Genomic DNA, 17,188 nt, shown 5'->3' on the forward strand with positions numbered 1-17,188 from the left:
CATGTCGTAGCTCCTATGATAATAAATCAAACGCACTGTAATTCAGCAAATAATTGAGTGGCAAATAACATCCTCGTGTGCTTTCTGCGAACGCCAACGAAAGAGCCAAAATGGCGGGCGATTATATTAAGTATTTATCCAGCCTTAGGAAATGCTTAACATCTTCATCAGCGAATCACAAGACACACGTTTAAATGTAGCCGACCTGCAATGTGATTGGCTGCCGGAAATTAGAGTGATGGGACTATAACTGAAATGTGATTTTAGAAGAGTATTTTGTACCTGATATAAAGCTATAAAGAGATACCAAAAACTATCTAAAGATATCTTCATGAAAACAAAATAATTTTAACCTTATTGTGAAAGTGGGGTGTTTACCATAAAATACGCCATAAATAGGACAGATGGGTTAGTTAGGAAAATAATGGTATTGGAATGATGGCTGAACAATTAATAATATTATATTTTAATCTAAAAAATGTGAAACAGATATCTGTTACAATATGTTCGTCATATTCGTTGTTAATTTGTAATCATTGTACAGATGTTCTATTATATCTCTGCCAGTCAGTGACAGTTAAATTTCAAATGGCTTATCTTAGCCGTGGGCATCACCGTATCAAAAAGCATTACAAGCTCTTCCTTTCTCTCCTCCCCATAGTAAATGTGACTTTGCACAGAGGCAGAAATAAAATATAAGATCTGTATAGTGGGTAATGGCAGATTACGAACTGGACTGCATCTTGGCCGTGCCCCAGCTCTGTTCAACTTCTTACAGAACATGTTGCGTACTTTCTCTGAAACTGCCAGTGTATTAAAAATAATCGTTACCATACCAATGACAACACTTAAATGTGAACGCTGTCTTTCTACACTGAAGAGAACAAAAAATTTTCAGAAAGACTGAGAGCATTGGCTATGCTTTCCCTGAAGAAGAAGGTGGCTTGTAACATTGCAGAATTCAACAAGAAATTTATAGAGCAATTTGCTACTCTCAAGGAGAGAAGAGTGGACCTTATATGAAGAAGTAAATTTCCAGGTATCCATGCATGTTTATTTCAATGTAATATTTTTTTTGTTTGTCCGACCCCCGCATGTGTGATCCCCCCTCCCCCCACTCATTTCATCCTCACGAGCAGCCACGCTCCTTTCTTTTTCAACAAAAACAAAATTTCGACGTGTTAGAGCAATACTATCATATCTAGCGGCGTCAACAGTGATACTTACGATAATATTGCTCTGAACCGTTGATTTGATGCAGACATATTGTTAGCGCATACCTTCCATCATTATTGATGTAAAGCATCACCAAAGTAATGCAGAACATCTTGATCACACATCGCTAACAAGAAAGACAGGCTTCGGCACGAATTGGAGTCATGTGATTATCATGGTCTAGTCATTGCCATCTTGACAATTGCCTAATATAAATACATGTTCAAAGTTCTAAAAAACAAAGAATTTTCTATATTAAACTCGTGTTAAACGTGTATTTACATATAAACTTGTTCAATGTTGGCCATGTTATGACTAAGAATGTGACATCACGCCGTAGCCTGTCTTTCTTGTTAGCCACTTTGATCACAACTGTGACATGATTAATGTGATGCCATATGGCACATGCTTTAAGCTCACATTACTTCTCGTAAGATCTTCAAACTATACTCCATTAGTGTGCTATGAGCTGGTTCTGTAAACTTTTGATTATCCCTTGTATGTCAAGTAAAAGTGAAAAAATTTATCAGGAGCTAGTAGAGCCGTATAATAGTTGCTTCAGAGATTCTTCATTGATTGTTTGAAGAGGTACAGAATCAACTCCACTGTTTGTAGCATGTGTATGAATACAGTCTTGCACTCCCTTATTGTTGTTTTTAAGAGTGTTATCAGTACTGAAATTAGTATTATCCTTAGTTTCTGTTTCATTATGATGTGCTGTTTCATCAGAGTTGAGAAGGAAATTGTACATACCATCATCTTCATAATTGAGTAAGTTACTTACAGGAGATGATAGGGATAAGTGCTTTAATTTTTCAGAGGGTGATGGTAAGCTTTTTATCGAAGGTGACATTACCATTGTAAAAAAGTCTGTTGTTTCCACTACAAGATCCGAATGACCTTCTGATGTGTGTGATGTCTTCCAAAAATCCGTTGAATTACAAATAGAAGATTTTACACAATTGTCTGACATACAAAGCTTCTTTTCTTTTATAAGTGATAAATTCATACCTAATTTCTTCCCTGTAACCAAACTACTGTATTTACCATCATCTTTAGTAAGAAATGTTTCATGTTCTCTTACTGGGTTTGAAGATGGATTCTGATTACAATTTCTTGTAACCTTCGGTAATTCGTATTCATTTTCTTTCACGTTACAGTCACCAGAATTATTATTTCTATTTTGCAACGTATCTCCTGACTTTTGCTTATCCTTTTCGACTCCTGATGTTTCCATTGCAACAGTATATATTTGTTGTTTTTGCCCAGAATACATATCTATTTTTCTCGGCAATGAGACAGCCTCTCCAGTTTTATCTATTAAATTCTCTGTGTGTGTGGTTAGAGTCGCTTTTGTACTGTCACTCACACTGTTGAAAAATTTGTGTACAGGAGATGTACTTGAATTATACAAAGAATTGGATGTTACTAGAATTTGCCCTGAAGGAAAAATAGGTTCACTACCTAATATTATTGTAAACTGATTTTCATCATATTGATGATGTTGATCTTGTGCATGTGATTCGTTAGACATATTTTGAGTTGTTAGTGATTGTTGATCTTCATCTGTCTTGCTTCTTTCATCATTAGCCACGTATTTCTGATCAGGCAGTACCTGCAAAAAGATAAACTCAAAGAGATTGAACATACAGGGAAGTTCACACTATTTAATAACCACATTATTAAGTCACTGTTCCTTCCTCTCTTAATCTGCTGTTTGTTTAAGTGCTGGTCAGATACGAAATCTCTACTATAAGCCTAGTATATTTGCATTGCAGACTGGTAAAGTCGCGCACTTTCTCATAAGAAATAAATTATATTGTTGTAATAATGGAAAATTGGTGGAATTATAGCTAGGAAAAAGGGAATATCCAGAGTGAATCTTCTCATCACTGTTTCTGTGTGTATTTTCTATCTGGACTCGCCTGTAATTTAAGTCCAGTTCTGCAAGATGGAAAGCTAGTTAGTAAGTCAATAATGTTTTATCAGTTATTGCTTCACATGTGTCACCTTGCCTTCTTGAATAAGTTTATCAGAATTATGCCTAACAGGTATTCAAAACTACTTTTTGTTGTGACTCCAGAGACAGTGGTTCCAGTTCCGGTTATAAATCAAAAGAACTCAGGTTCGACTGTTAGCAGGAAACTATAAATTTATTATTATTATTATTATTATTATTATTATTATTATTATTATTATTATTATTGTTAGTGTTGTTATAATAGTTATTGTTATAGGCTAACCCCCGAAATTAGCCCAACATGTCTCGTGATTAAGTCATTACAGCAATTTCTAAACAGTAGTACCGGTACCAGTATCTTAAAGACCACATATTCTGCTTATTTTCATTCCAGCAATTTCTAAACATTATTATCTTAAAGACTACATATTTTGCTTATTTTCATTCCATTATGTCTTACAGAATAATATTTTTTGACAAATTCTCCAGACAGTAAAAATTCTCACTATAAAAAAGGACAATTAGAATAATAGTTGGAGCAAAGTCTAGAGAATAGTGTAGATAATTTTTTTTAATTGCAAATTCTGACCTTAACCTATCACTACATATTATACTCTTTAGTAGACTTCCTCTTATGTAATAAAGAAAATTTACCAACTAAATCAACCATATATAGTATAAATACTCGCAGAAAGAATAATTTTCATACACCATCGTCAAATTTATCATGCTATCAAAAGGGAGTTGCATTACATGGCAATAAAAATTCAATAGTCTTCCTAAGGACGTTAAAAATCATAACCAAAATCCTGCATTATATAAGGTAAAACTAAAAAAAATTACTTAATATTTCACATTTTCTATTCTGTAGGTAGCCTATATGAATTCTCAATATTTCATATTACTGTGTAAATATTAATGTAATAATATTCTCTGTGTATATTTCATACATTATTAAATGGTAACCATATTGCACTATATAATATGTTGTTATTAAGGTAATAATTCTGTATTTCACATTTGAATTTTATATGCTAAACATAAGATTTGGCCATGTTCTGTAAAGCAACTGTAAGAATATTATGGAACAAATAAATCTATATGTCTGTCTATTGTTGTCATTATTATTATTATTATTATTATTATTATTATTATTACTACTACTACTACTACTACTACTACTACCATTCCTGTTATTTTTATAGTTGGTTATTTAACGACTCTGTATCAACTACTCAGTTATTCAGCATCAAGATTGTGATAACGAGATGGTATTTGACGAGATGAGGCCAAGGATTCGATATAGAGTCCTGAGTCATTTTTTGTTTTATTTTTCAAGTTCAATATAATTTCCACACTTCAAAAAAAGTCACTGACATGAAGGAAAATGCTGAAAAAATCCTGCAGGTTACAGTTAGGACACAAAGGCAGGTATATTATACTAGACTTTGGGTCTCCACACATACATCTTATATCATAATCATGTCTGAAAGGATAGATTACCTGACATTCTCCTTAGGAATGGGGAAAACCTCGAAAAAAATCCAAGCAGGAATCGAACCCACGCCCGAGCGCAACTCCGGATTGGCAGGCAAGTGCCTCAGCCAACTGAGCTATGCCGATGGCTTAGTTATTGTTATTATCATTATCATTGTTAAAAAGTCTGGGTGTTTTCAGCCTTGTGTTTCCTGTGTTGTCTGAAACAGTGTCAAGAACTTCAACAGTAGTGTTGAATGGGAAACTGGCTAATTTATCAATGTTACTGTTATTGGAAATTTGAAGAAAGGAAACAGAGTCGTGGTCGTGGATGCTCGTGGTCCTAAAATTAGGATAGTGGGTTACTAATATAAGTCGACAATCACCAGAGTGCTTCTAACATCAGTGGCGATGGTGTTGTATTTGCGTCCATTGTGCAGATATTGTGGGACAAAGATGTGGAAAGGGATTAGCAATTACAGTTACACAAAGAAACATTTCGACATGATATTCATTGGTGTAGTTATCTTAGCAAGTGATTTTAATTACTGTATTCTGTTTATAAAATCTGTAACTGCTTAAGACTGTGTTATTAAAGTAACTTGCTTGTCTGTCATATGCACTCAAATGATGATGAACTTATATTAGCTTAATGTACACAGAAATATTGACAGAACTTTTTATCAATTCAAGAAATTCACTTCATCTTGAGTAAACAATAAGTATTATTAAATTGTATACGTAAGTCCATTGTTCACGCTTGACTTCTGTTTTCACTAATCTTTCCATACCTTTAAATTACTTGGTATTTGTTTCTGCTGGGCTTCCTGCAGTAGTTTTTTCACCAGTTCCCCAGATTGCCTCACAACTGTACCTGGAGGTTGCGATGGGCATTTGTGTGTGCGCTGACTCACCTGCAGATCAAAGTACTATTGACAACTACACAGTGTATAATTTAACTTAATTTTTCACATATATAAACATTGATTTTACAAAAGCTTTTTGGCGCAATATTTCAGTACTATTATTCTTGGCGCAATATTTTAGTACTATTATGTCAATTCTTAGGGCTATGTCAAAAGAACCTCATCTGATAATTTACCTTATAACGGAAGCTTTTGCCACACGCTGTACACTTATAAGGCATGGCACCTGTGTGGATTCTTCGATGAACAAGATATGATACTCTCTGACGGAAACACTTTCCTGGAACCAAATAATATTAGTTGTTTTAAGGAAAATACTAATTATTTCATTACCCAGGAAAAAGTAAAATGGGCAGTAGGGCTATATAAGATAATTATATTACATTTAATAGGAGATTAGTAAATAATAAATCTGACAGTTAAGCGAGAGGTCACAATAATTTATTTGTAAAGAATTTTAATTGATAGAATTGATGATCGAAAATTCGATATTTAATAGCTACTAGATAACGCAAATAGAGTCACTCAACACGAGAAAGCGAAACAATCCTAATCTGAAAACTAACTAGTTGATGGTTTTCATTCACATTGATACTCTTGAATGTCATGATATTCACACAAGATTTCATAATTTTGGGTAACTTAGTCTAAAAAAGATACGCTTTCTTTCTCCCCCATTATGAAAAATTCTATGGTGCGCTTTAAAAAGGGCGTAACTCAAACATTAGCGGTTTTGAGTTATGATTTCTATGTGATTACAGAAAATGTACTTCTTCAGAAGGTATAAAGGACATACAGTATGTCTATCATCTTTCATAATGACATAGGGCATCAGTTTTCTAGTCCATCACAAATTATTGGTCCCCGTTTCAAACTTTGCTTTTGCTCTCCTAAAAACTTACAATTTATGACATGCCCTTTTACTGCACAGTATAGAATTGTTCTCAGCGATTTAAGTAATTCTGCACCAGACTCATTAAGAATTACGTTGTTTGCTAATTCTTTTGAGCTTTGACTTCCTATGAACATCCCAATCATATTTTGCCAGTGGAGATGGGAGGTCTGCTTTCTTGTTAATTGCTGAACAGGTGAGTAAATAATGATGGATTCAGACTGTTTGCAGAGTGTGAATTGTGGTGTGTAGTCTGTAGTTATTTATTTTGCGGAGGTGAGGGGCAAAGTAGGCTTGATAAGTGTAATAGTAATAATGCATTTTGGGAAAGTAGGAACGATACTTCTATTTTCCAATAGAGTGGTTCAGACCTATTCAATTCCTCTTTACATTAGACTTTAATTCCATTTTTATTCAAAGCTTTAGGTTTGAAATGATATTGTGTATTTTTACTTTGTTGTATGTTCGTTGTCCTTTTTACCAAAAAGTCAATCACTTCATTTCTTGTAATTCCATGGCGTAAGAAAATACAATGAATTATATTACTTCACTCTTACCATACAGCTAAAACTATTATTCGACATCATCTTCAAAAGGATTGGTTGATGACTGAAAGAAAGAACTTCTGCCAGCCATTGGGAGAATGTCATCATCTCTATCTGTCTGTCTGTCTGCCTGCCTGCGTATTCATTCATTTATTTAGGTATTGAATATAACAGGCAAAGCCCAATTACAATGTCCAAGATTGACAATCGATAATAATTTATAAAACATAAACAAGGAAAAGGAAATACTCTTATTAAAAACTGAAACAAAATAGAAAAAAAAAACAAATTGAAAATAGAGTGTGAAAATAGCTTGAAATTAACATGTTAAATATAAATATATAAGAGGTCGTAATTCAAGGCATGAGAGAGGAGAAGTATAAGTTCATCAGTGTCAGAGGGAAATATGTGCATGAGCAAGGGTGCACCCAGAATTTGGTTTTGGGGGGTAAGGCGGGGAGGGAGGGGAGCTTCAGATAATATACTGTACTTGTAATGTTAGTTACCTTCAGAGCACATAATGTATAGCTAAATTTAGTTTGAATATTAATTTCATTTGTTACAATTTTTTTCAAAGAAAGGGACTTAGCCTACATAAAATCAAATCTTCTTGCACCCTCATAATCACAGTATCATATCACTGCCACATTGAAAGCACGTGACTTTGTAGATATAATGTCTAGAAAGAAATTGTCTATTGATTTAAATATTGGTCGAAAGAGAGAGAACTCTGGCTTTGGAAAACAGGAAAAAAATCAAGCCAATGATCGAAACAATCATACTATGTAGACGATAGTCTGCCATTACGTAGCCATAGAGACCGTGGTGAGTTTGATATAACTAAATCCCCAATCGAGAATGAAGAAAATTTCATAGCTATTCTAAGAACTCGCGTAAATGTAGGAGACTGTGTTAACGAACCATTTATTTGAGTTGTGGTATAAATGCTACCTGTGTAAGTTGTAATACCCCAAAAAAAATCATAGAATCTTTTGGCTGCTAAACATAATCGTTTGCATGAATTTATCGTACATTTGGCACACGAGACAACTCTGTTTTCATATCTCATACAAACCATCGAAATTCATGTAATTCAGTAATTAAAAGAAAAACAGTTTGAGATGAGAACAGTGCAAGATGTTTCTCAATTATTTCAGATGAGACTAGTGATGTGCTTTTGTTGAACAATTTTTTCTCTGTGTGTGGTATGAGAAAGATGATTACTTGAAAGGGTAGGCCATATATACATGTCTTTTTACAATTTATACCTTTAGAGAATGTAAAAGGTGAAAGTTTAGCACAAACAATTGGATGGACTAAAAGAGTGTAATAACAACACAGAATGTCTAAGAGGTCAAGGGCACAATGAGGCCACTGCCATGAGTGGCTTAACTATATCGTTGCGCTATAGTATGTTGCAAATGCTTTCAGTTAGAATATATAGAGCTGTCAACACTCAAAGAGTGCTAAATTATTAACATCACTAAGGTATCACTACACTTGGGAGAAAATTAAACGCAGAATAAATATGGGAAATGCCTGTTATTATTAGGTTGAGAGGCTTTCGTCATCTAGTCTGGTGTCAAAAAAATCTGAAAGTTAGAATTTATAAAACAGTTATATTACCGGTTGTTCTGTATGGTTGTGAAACTTGGACTCTCACTTTGAGAGAGGAACAGAGATGAAGGGTGTTTGAGAATAAGGTTCTTAGGAAAATATTTGGGCTAAGAGAGATGAAGTTACAGGAGAATGGAGAAAGTTACACAAAGCAGAACTTCACGCATTGTATTCTTCACCTGACATAATTAAATCCAGATGTTTGAGATGGGAGGGCATGTAGCAAGTATGGGCGAATCTAGAAATGCATATAGAGTGTTACTTGGGAGGCCGGAGGAAAAAAGACCTTTGGGGAGGCCGAGACGTAGATGGGAGGATAATATTAAAATGGATTTGAGGGAGGTGGGATATGATGATAGAGACTGGATTAGTCTTGCACAGGATAGGGATCGATGGTGGACTTTCGTGAGGATGGCAAAGAACCTCCGGGTTCCTTAAAAGCCATTTGTAAGTAAGTTATCACTAAAATCGCTTGCAGAAATGAAAGTATGGGAACTTAACTTGAGAATGAAAAATTATTTCCATTTTACTGGTAATGTACAGAATAAAAATCTGATTCTGCGATGCGGCTTGAGCTCTCTTATCCCCCCCACCTTTACAGTCGATGTGCCACTGTGCATGAGTATAGATCTAACTAAAACTTTAACAAATTGAATGATAATACATATTTCAATTTTATTTTAATATCGAAATCAGAATAGCGTTTATCAATATTAAAGAATAAGAATATCACCATTCTGGTTTTATCTCACTTACCATTTTTACAGCACATGTTAGTATGCGGCACACTTCAGGTTATGTATACAAATATGCATTCTGTTAATCCAAAACATCAAATACTGGTTGTTAAGCAACAAGTAGTGCTCTGTTCAGATCTGAAAACATGCAACAAAACACATATATAATATTAATTTCTAGTTAAATCATCATGTATCAATAGTTATGAAACATGCCAAATTAAATGTTACCACAAATGTTTGGAAAGTACAAGATTGGAATTCTGTTAGTACCAGGGTTCTTTGTTGTAAATTTATTATATATAAAATACCCCTGAATGAGAGAACTGCAGGTAAAATTCACTGCCATTCCTTACCCAAGTGCACTGCTTTGCAAAGATATATCTCTGTAGACCTGTGATCATGTAGTATTCTGTGATGTTGAAATTATGGAAAAAGAAATGAGATCATAGCATTGATGCAAAGGTTCCTTTCTACAAGTTCACAAACCCTGCAGATGAAGCATCGATAGTAGGCGTATACAGACGTGGACAAATTATTAGACTAAAACGTTTTCTTGGAAACATAATATAATTCGTCATATCAACTATCAGTATAATTCACAGAGTCTCTATTGTTGTAAATATGATTATTTACATCTTGTGGTATATTTTTCCAATGGTTAAGTATATTTTTTTCTGGTTATGTTGGTACTACTGGTATTTTAATTATATACTGCAGAAGATATTCTCCCATGGCCTGCAAGAAGACCGGACATGAATGAAATTGAAAATCTGTGATCTTTACTGAAGAAAAATGTGAATAAAAAGAGGCTTACAACAAAACATGGACTCATTTAAGCACCGTCTAATATCTGGCTAAATGACGGTGATATTCAAAGAAAGTATCAAACTTTGGTTTGCAGCATTCCTGAGAAAATGAACGTGTTAATAAAGAATAAGGGAATGTTCAGAAAATATTAGTAACCTCAAGACTCAATTTTCTGTTCATTATTTCTGTGCAAAATACATTTTTGTTCATTATTTCTACCGATAAATACAGCTTCGTTGAACATATAATTAATTTAGTCTAATAATTTGTCCACGTCTGTAGTATTCATAAGGTCTCTCTTACATGTTGCACATAAAACACGATACTTCCAGCTTTAGTAATTCCATTATGAAAGGAACCATGCTAAGGGTTCTTATCTCCCTTAAAAACGCATTGTTCTCTGCAGGATTGTATTCTAATTGAGAGATGGTTACCACTTGACTACTGCGAACATCTGATGGCTTTTATGTTCACATAAAATATCAAGTAGAGAATAAATACTACTCACCACATGTCTCACAGGCAAATGGCTTTTCCCCAGTATGAATTCGTTGGTGATTATGTAATGTTGACAGCTCCTTGAAGGCCCTGTCACATTCAGTGCACACATGAGGTTTGTCATCACTGTGATACAATAGATGCTTGTGATATGACTGCTGGAAAGTGAATGTTTTACCACAGGTGTCGCAACTGTAGGGTGTTTCCCCAGTGTGAAGACGTTTATGCTTCTTGAGGAAGTATTTCGTTGTGAAAAGCTTGCAACAAACATCGCACTCCCATTGTTTTCCTTCGTGTGTCTTCAGGTGCTGAGTGAGGTGCTGCTCCTGAAACAGGATTATATTATCGTTGTTGAAAACATTATACTGAATAACTAATAAAATGTAAATTTTACAAAGGAGACAATAAATATTCGAAAGTGTAATACAAGGGTTGGATAAAAAGTTATGGCAACACTGCTGTCACATTACGATGGTACGTTCAAGAGCTGCCTGCTGTGTGGACATGAACAAGGACTGTTAGATGAGTTAGTGCAGCCAGTGGCGACAGTACTCTGTCAATCTACTGCAGTGGTAGAACATTGACTTTCATAGGGATAGTGCGAGCACCCTAAGACCATGTTTACAAAACTAGAGCAACGTTCTTGGATCAAAATTGACATGGCATGAGGTCGTAGTGCACAAGAATGTTTTCAGGGACTGCGTGAAACATGTGGTGATCACAGTGGCACGAAGTGTTAAAGCGTTCCGAGAAGGCAGGGATGCTGTTCAGGACAACCTCCAACAGAATAACTCCACATGGAGAACAACACAGTTCAACTCCTTGCTTACCTGTTCGATGCTGATCGCCGATGAACTGCGCGTGAGTTAGCAGCGGAAGTCAAGAGTATGTCACAAAACTGTGCTCAACATTCTGCACGACATTCTGGTTACCGCAAAATTGCAGCGCGTTGGATACCCCATGAAATTTCCAGGGTGCAGTCGCACAGACCTTGTTGGACCGGTACCAAAGAGGAGGTGACGACTTTCTGGGATGAATCGTCGCTATGGACGAAACCTGGACTCGCTCATATGAACCAAACTTGAAATGCCAATCAAATGAATGGAAGCATCCCGGTTCTCCTCGTCCAAAGAAAGTGCGCCCTACACAAAGTGCTGTGAAGGTGATGTTCATTGTGGCATATGACATTGATGGGGTAATACTGCACCACGCTGTACCTCCAAGGCAGATGTAAACACGGACTACTACTGCAGGTTCTTGCAGCACCACCATCGTCCAGCACTCAGGAGAAAACGACGGTACTTGGTGGTACAGAATCCCATCATTCTTCATGACAATGCAAGGAGTCACACCACTGCTGCTGTCAACGGAAGATTCTGGAACATTCATCGCACTCACCTGATATGTGTCCATGCGATTACGATCTCTTCGTCAACGTGAAAGAACCACTGCGAGGGACCCGGTACAATACCAGAGATGAACTTATCCAAGCTGTAGGGAGGTCAATATGAAACATCAATAAAGATGGACGCGCTGATGGTGTACGATGCCTTCCAAACATTTAGCAAAAGGGTGATAAGTAAGGGGGTGACTACATTGAAGGTATGTAAATGTTGTACCCCTGTGAATAAAGCCATGTCAGAAATATCTAACTGTTGCCATTTCTTTTAATCCAACCTTTTGTAGTTATTTATGCAACAAGTGGATAATCTTGATGATTATAGCATGAATAAATGTTTGTCACATGAACGATAGTGACTATGAAAATTTTCACAAGTGTCATAATAAGATTATCCACGAGTTGAATACAACACTTTATGGCATCTTAGCATTATAAATTGTAGGAAAGAATTTATGAAAGAAATTCAATTCAAGATCCCATAGCTGACAAATTGTCTTCATATGTTCATATCGATTAGTTCCACCTGGCCTTGGCATTGAGTAAAGAGTAATGGATGACCTTGCAGGTTATGTTACAAAATGCTCCTTTATCTTGTTGATATAGTTTCTCTGAACCACAGAACTGTTTTATGTGATATTACAAAAGTGATACAAAATTGTTAAAGATTGGAAATAAATTATACATTACCTTCTGCCCTGCATTTGATTTCTTGTTACCCGCACATAGAAGATATTCAGATGAGATACATGCATCCTGATCCAAGCGTTACGGTACGTCATATAGCAAATACTTCATTGTTTTTATAGGCACCTGTGCTATAATAAGGCTATTATGAACGATATTCGATGTAGTAACAACCTGTTTATAATGCTAGTATGGCATAAAATACATTATAGCATGAAAAGTTCATCACCACCAGCCAACAGTCAAGTATTTGACAATAAAATTATGAAAAAGTGAAAATGATACAGTCCTGAGCTACAAAGACAAAACTTTACAGGAGAGCATATTGAAAGTTGAGAATTTAATGCTATCAGAATGCGATATCATAACTTCTTCAGTGTGTATTTCTGTTATTTGTTGAGTAAACTGTATAATATATTATTAGTAGCTTCGCCATATATGTAAAAAATGAACTCGTACAAAAAAAAAACCGTTTTTGGTAAAAGTGTGGCTTTGGACTATCTCATTCTTACCCCATCATATGTCTAGATTTAATATTTGTTACACAATATTGGAATGAGATTATGTGAAGAATAATGTTGATTATTATGGTACTGAACTATTTCGAGTTTCTGCTTATTTCCTATGATAATAATTTTATTAATATTTCTTGTAATAAATTTGAAGTGAAGAAATTGAAGAAACTAAAACAAAAGTACAAGCATGATTCTTATTTTGGTAACTTTAGTCAGAGTGTACTTCATACAAAATACAGACTTTCATCACTTTTAGAAATTAAAGATTTTACAATAGAAACAATAGCTTTCAATATCTCTTTTCGCATAAAAAAACATATTACTCAGTGCCATTGTTGTAGTCGGAAACAAATTTTAGAGGGTACTGTTGAAATCTCCTTGGTCAGACTAGACTCCGTATGGACTTGTACTGCACTTCTTTTCCAAGGTTACTTCTTCGGCATACAGTCGCCTCTGCAGACCTTCTTCCAGACCGCAGCCACAATTTCATATAAGGCAAGAAATTAAACGCTGACATTGGTGATCCAACACTTTTTAGGAACAAAAGCCTAAGAACTCTTTTACTGGAAGAATATCCCTTTTCTTAGTGCAGATATTGTTCATTACAGAATGCCCATTGACATTCTTTAGTTGAAATTGGAATAGAGTGTATAATATGTAACTGGACTCGAGATTCAATTGATGAATCAGTGTAGCATAATCCTTGAGGCGCCATACATCATAAAATTAGTGTTATGGAAGAATATCCCTTTTCTCAGTGCAGATATTGTTCATTACAGAATGCCCATTGACATTCTTTAGTTGAAATTGGAATAGAATGTATAATATGTAACTGGACTCGAGATTCAATTGATGAATCAGTGTAGCATAATCCTTGAGACGCCACATCATAAAATTAGTGTTATGCGAAGGCATCTACGCAAGTTTTGAAATTAGCGAATCAGTGTAGCAGATTTCTTGAGGCGCCATGCCATGAAGTTAGTGTTATAGAAATAAGGCGGAGGTATGCAAGCTTGAAATTAACAAATCACAACCACTCCTGAAATGCCAGACCATGGTTTTCGATAAAACAACGAATGGACAAGCGCTTAAGCAAAGAATATGAGATGCCAGCCACTACTTTTATGCCATATATTGAAATCAAAATGCTTTTCAAATAACTAAAATCCTCCATTAAGGATTATTTAAACTTACTTACTTACTTACTTACAAATGGCTTTTAAGGAACCCGAAGGTTCATTGCCGCCCTCACGACAGCAGACTGGATGATAAGAGCTTCTCAACCGAATAATAACACGCATTTCCCATATTTATTCTGCGTTTAATTTCCTCCCGAGTGTCATTTATATTTGTTACTGTTGCTCCAAGATATTTGAATTTTTCCACCTCTTCGAAGGATAAATCTCCAATTTTTATATTTCCATTTCGTACAATATTCTGGTCACGAGACGGATTATTTAAACATAATTAATATATTTTCAAGTCCATATTTTTTTCTGGTACGGTAACAGCGAGTTTTTATTTTAGACGGTACAGCATATCAGCCTATACTGGTCCAACTACAGCACTGCTCAGTGCTACAAAAAACAATTGCAGCTTTGGCAAAACAATTGTTACAAGCTTTCCCATTTCGAATTTTTTAGTTTAAATAACTATAGAGCATTCCACGTTAAGAAAAAAGCATTGGTTTTATGGGCCTTGCCTAGTACATTGTAGAAGCTATGTGGTAGGTCAGTGTTTCTCTGGAAACTGATCATTTGATGGAAACTAGCAATTTATATATTTTGTATTAGTGAGATCATAATTACAATGAATAAAAATTATGTGACTTTACTCCATGTTATTTTTCGCTCTATAAAGCACTGATTTTCAAAGTGGAGAAAAGTCACCCTTCCATATGGGCTACTTTGCTCCACTTTTTAAAAGGGTGCATATTAAAAAAATTTAAATTACAAAATCAAAGGAAAGAAATCAAAGTTAGTACCTAACGTAGTAAACTTAACAATGGATACCTTCGTGAAATTTTTAAACAATTTATTTTATATTTATTATGTTTTCTTTTAAATTGGTTAAATATTGGAGCAAAGTAGCCCTGTTTCGGTACCAGTATTTTAGATATTTCGCATTTCTCAGACATAATGTTACTTGCAATATGTAAAGTATCATTTCTAAAATAAGAAATTTTGTCACTAAAACAAAACACCTTAATTACTAAGAATATCAAAATAGCCTACTATTTTAATAAACAAAGGATTTGTAATAACCTTCTTAAATAACTTAGAACATAGATGACAACTGAACTTCCTTTCTTCTGCATGGCTGTCAGAATCTGTTCTTCCAAGCAGCGATTTCTCTGTAAAATAAAGAGGGAATGTAAGATAATTGATTCCAGCATTTTTCTACCAATAATATGACACTCTTCACCATGTATTAATCTATGTTTAGCCTATACTTTTAACATTTTTATATAGTAATTATTATTTACAACATATAATTTATTATTGGTGCATCAGTAGCTACATAATCATCATCTGTAAAGTTCATTTCATGTACCGTAGGCAATTATTATTTTATTTATTATATGAAAAATTCATACGAGAATTTGAGAAAAATATTTCAAAATTCATTATGGGCATTAAATTATGTGTGAACAGTATTCCAAAATTATTAGACTTTTCCTTTCTTTTATTCTTTCTTTATTTTTTGTTTAACGTGGAAAGTTTTAAGTTGACACTTATTTGAGAAAAATATCCATTACTGTACGATTTCTGTAATAAGCACTTTTTGCGCATCTTGCTCCTGAGCAGAGTGTGCCAATGCAACTCGCAACATACCAATAGTGTGTCGTGAACTGCTTTTGGGTAAGCAACTGCCTGTATATAGGCAGTAAGAGTCAAACTACTGTACAGATGTTACATGCCACTCGTGGTTAACGAGAAAGACAGATTATGGCGCGAATAGGAGTCACATGGTTATCATGGTCTAGTCATGGCCATCTTGACAATCCCCTAATATACAGTAAATATATGTTCAAAGTTCTAAAAAACAAAGGAATTGCTATATTAAACTCATGTTAAACGTGCATTTATATATAAACTTGTTCAATATTGGCCATGTTATGACTAAGAATGTAACATCACACTGTAGCCTGTCTTCCTCGTTAGTCACAATGCCACTTCAACTACGGTACCATTACCCTTAGCATCAATAGACTAATGCAACCCGCAACATAGCATAAACGATACAAATAAAATAACTCTTAATAATGCTACATGCTGGCATAATGATCTTCAATTATTTATTTCATACACACAATAACCCACAAAAAAAAAAAAAAAAAAAAAAAAAAACCCATGCAATCACCAGTGGCGCAACAACAGGGTGAGGGGTGTAAGGGAGTAAGATTTATCCCCCTAAAAAATCCAGATGGGTAAATAGTACAGTTTTTACACTCCTAAATTATTAGAAAGATATACAGTATACAGTTTACCCTTCTGTGTAACCAAAATATCAAGTTAAATTTTTTTATGAGATGAAAAAACTTCAGTCACTTTACTATAATAACAAGAATAACAAAGTTCGAACCAATATTGCTACAGTCACACGCATTCGGGAGGTCCTGGTTCAATTCCCGGACCGACCAACCTGACTGTGGTTTTTCCGTGGTTTTCCACAGTTACTTAGGCAAACGCTGGGTTGAAATTTTTATTGCCATCGTCCATTTCCGTTCCCCTCTCACGTATAAAAAGAATTTAGACTTCATATCATTCATCTTCTTCATCTCATTCCGTAGATATATTCTCAGGTCAAGACGCATGTCTTCGTCCACTTACAGGAGGGGGCATCCTCTCCACAACCGTCCCTGGGATCCCAGCCTTCTGCAATATCTCTCCTAGAATTCATTTCTTAAG

At 34.9% G+C, this 17,188-nt stretch overlaps 1 protein-coding gene across 5 annotated transcripts in view; it reads right to left on the reverse strand.

The window, feature by feature from the left end:
* Positions 1-450: 450 nt before the first annotated feature.
* Positions 451-17,188, reverse strand: part of LOC138713614 (uncharacterized) — a 31,296-nt gene continuing 14,558 nt past the window's right edge. For 4 of the 5 annotated variants that reach the window (XM_069845843.1, XM_069845846.1, XM_069845845.1 and 1 more), the window contains exons 3-7: positions 15,542-15,630; positions 10,687-11,002; positions 5,754-5,857; positions 5,443-5,565; positions 451-2,830 (exon numbers count right to left, since the gene is read on the reverse strand). In XM_069845843.1, coding sequence (XP_069701944.1) covers positions 1,742-2,830; positions 5,443-5,565; positions 5,754-5,857; positions 10,687-11,002; positions 15,542-15,630 — 1,721 coding nt within the window. In that variant the 3' untranslated portion in view covers positions 451-1,741. The remainder of the gene's footprint in view (positions 2,831-5,442; positions 5,566-5,753; positions 5,858-10,686; positions 11,003-15,541; positions 15,631-17,188) is intronic. The other variant, XR_011335946.1, reaches the window with a different exon arrangement.

Source organism: Periplaneta americana, chromosome 14 (assembly GCF_040183065.1).
Source record: "Periplaneta americana isolate PAMFEO1 chromosome 14, P.americana_PAMFEO1_priV1, whole genome shotgun sequence".
Lineage (NCBI taxonomy): Eukaryota > Metazoa > Arthropoda > Insecta > Blattodea > Blattidae > Periplaneta > Periplaneta americana.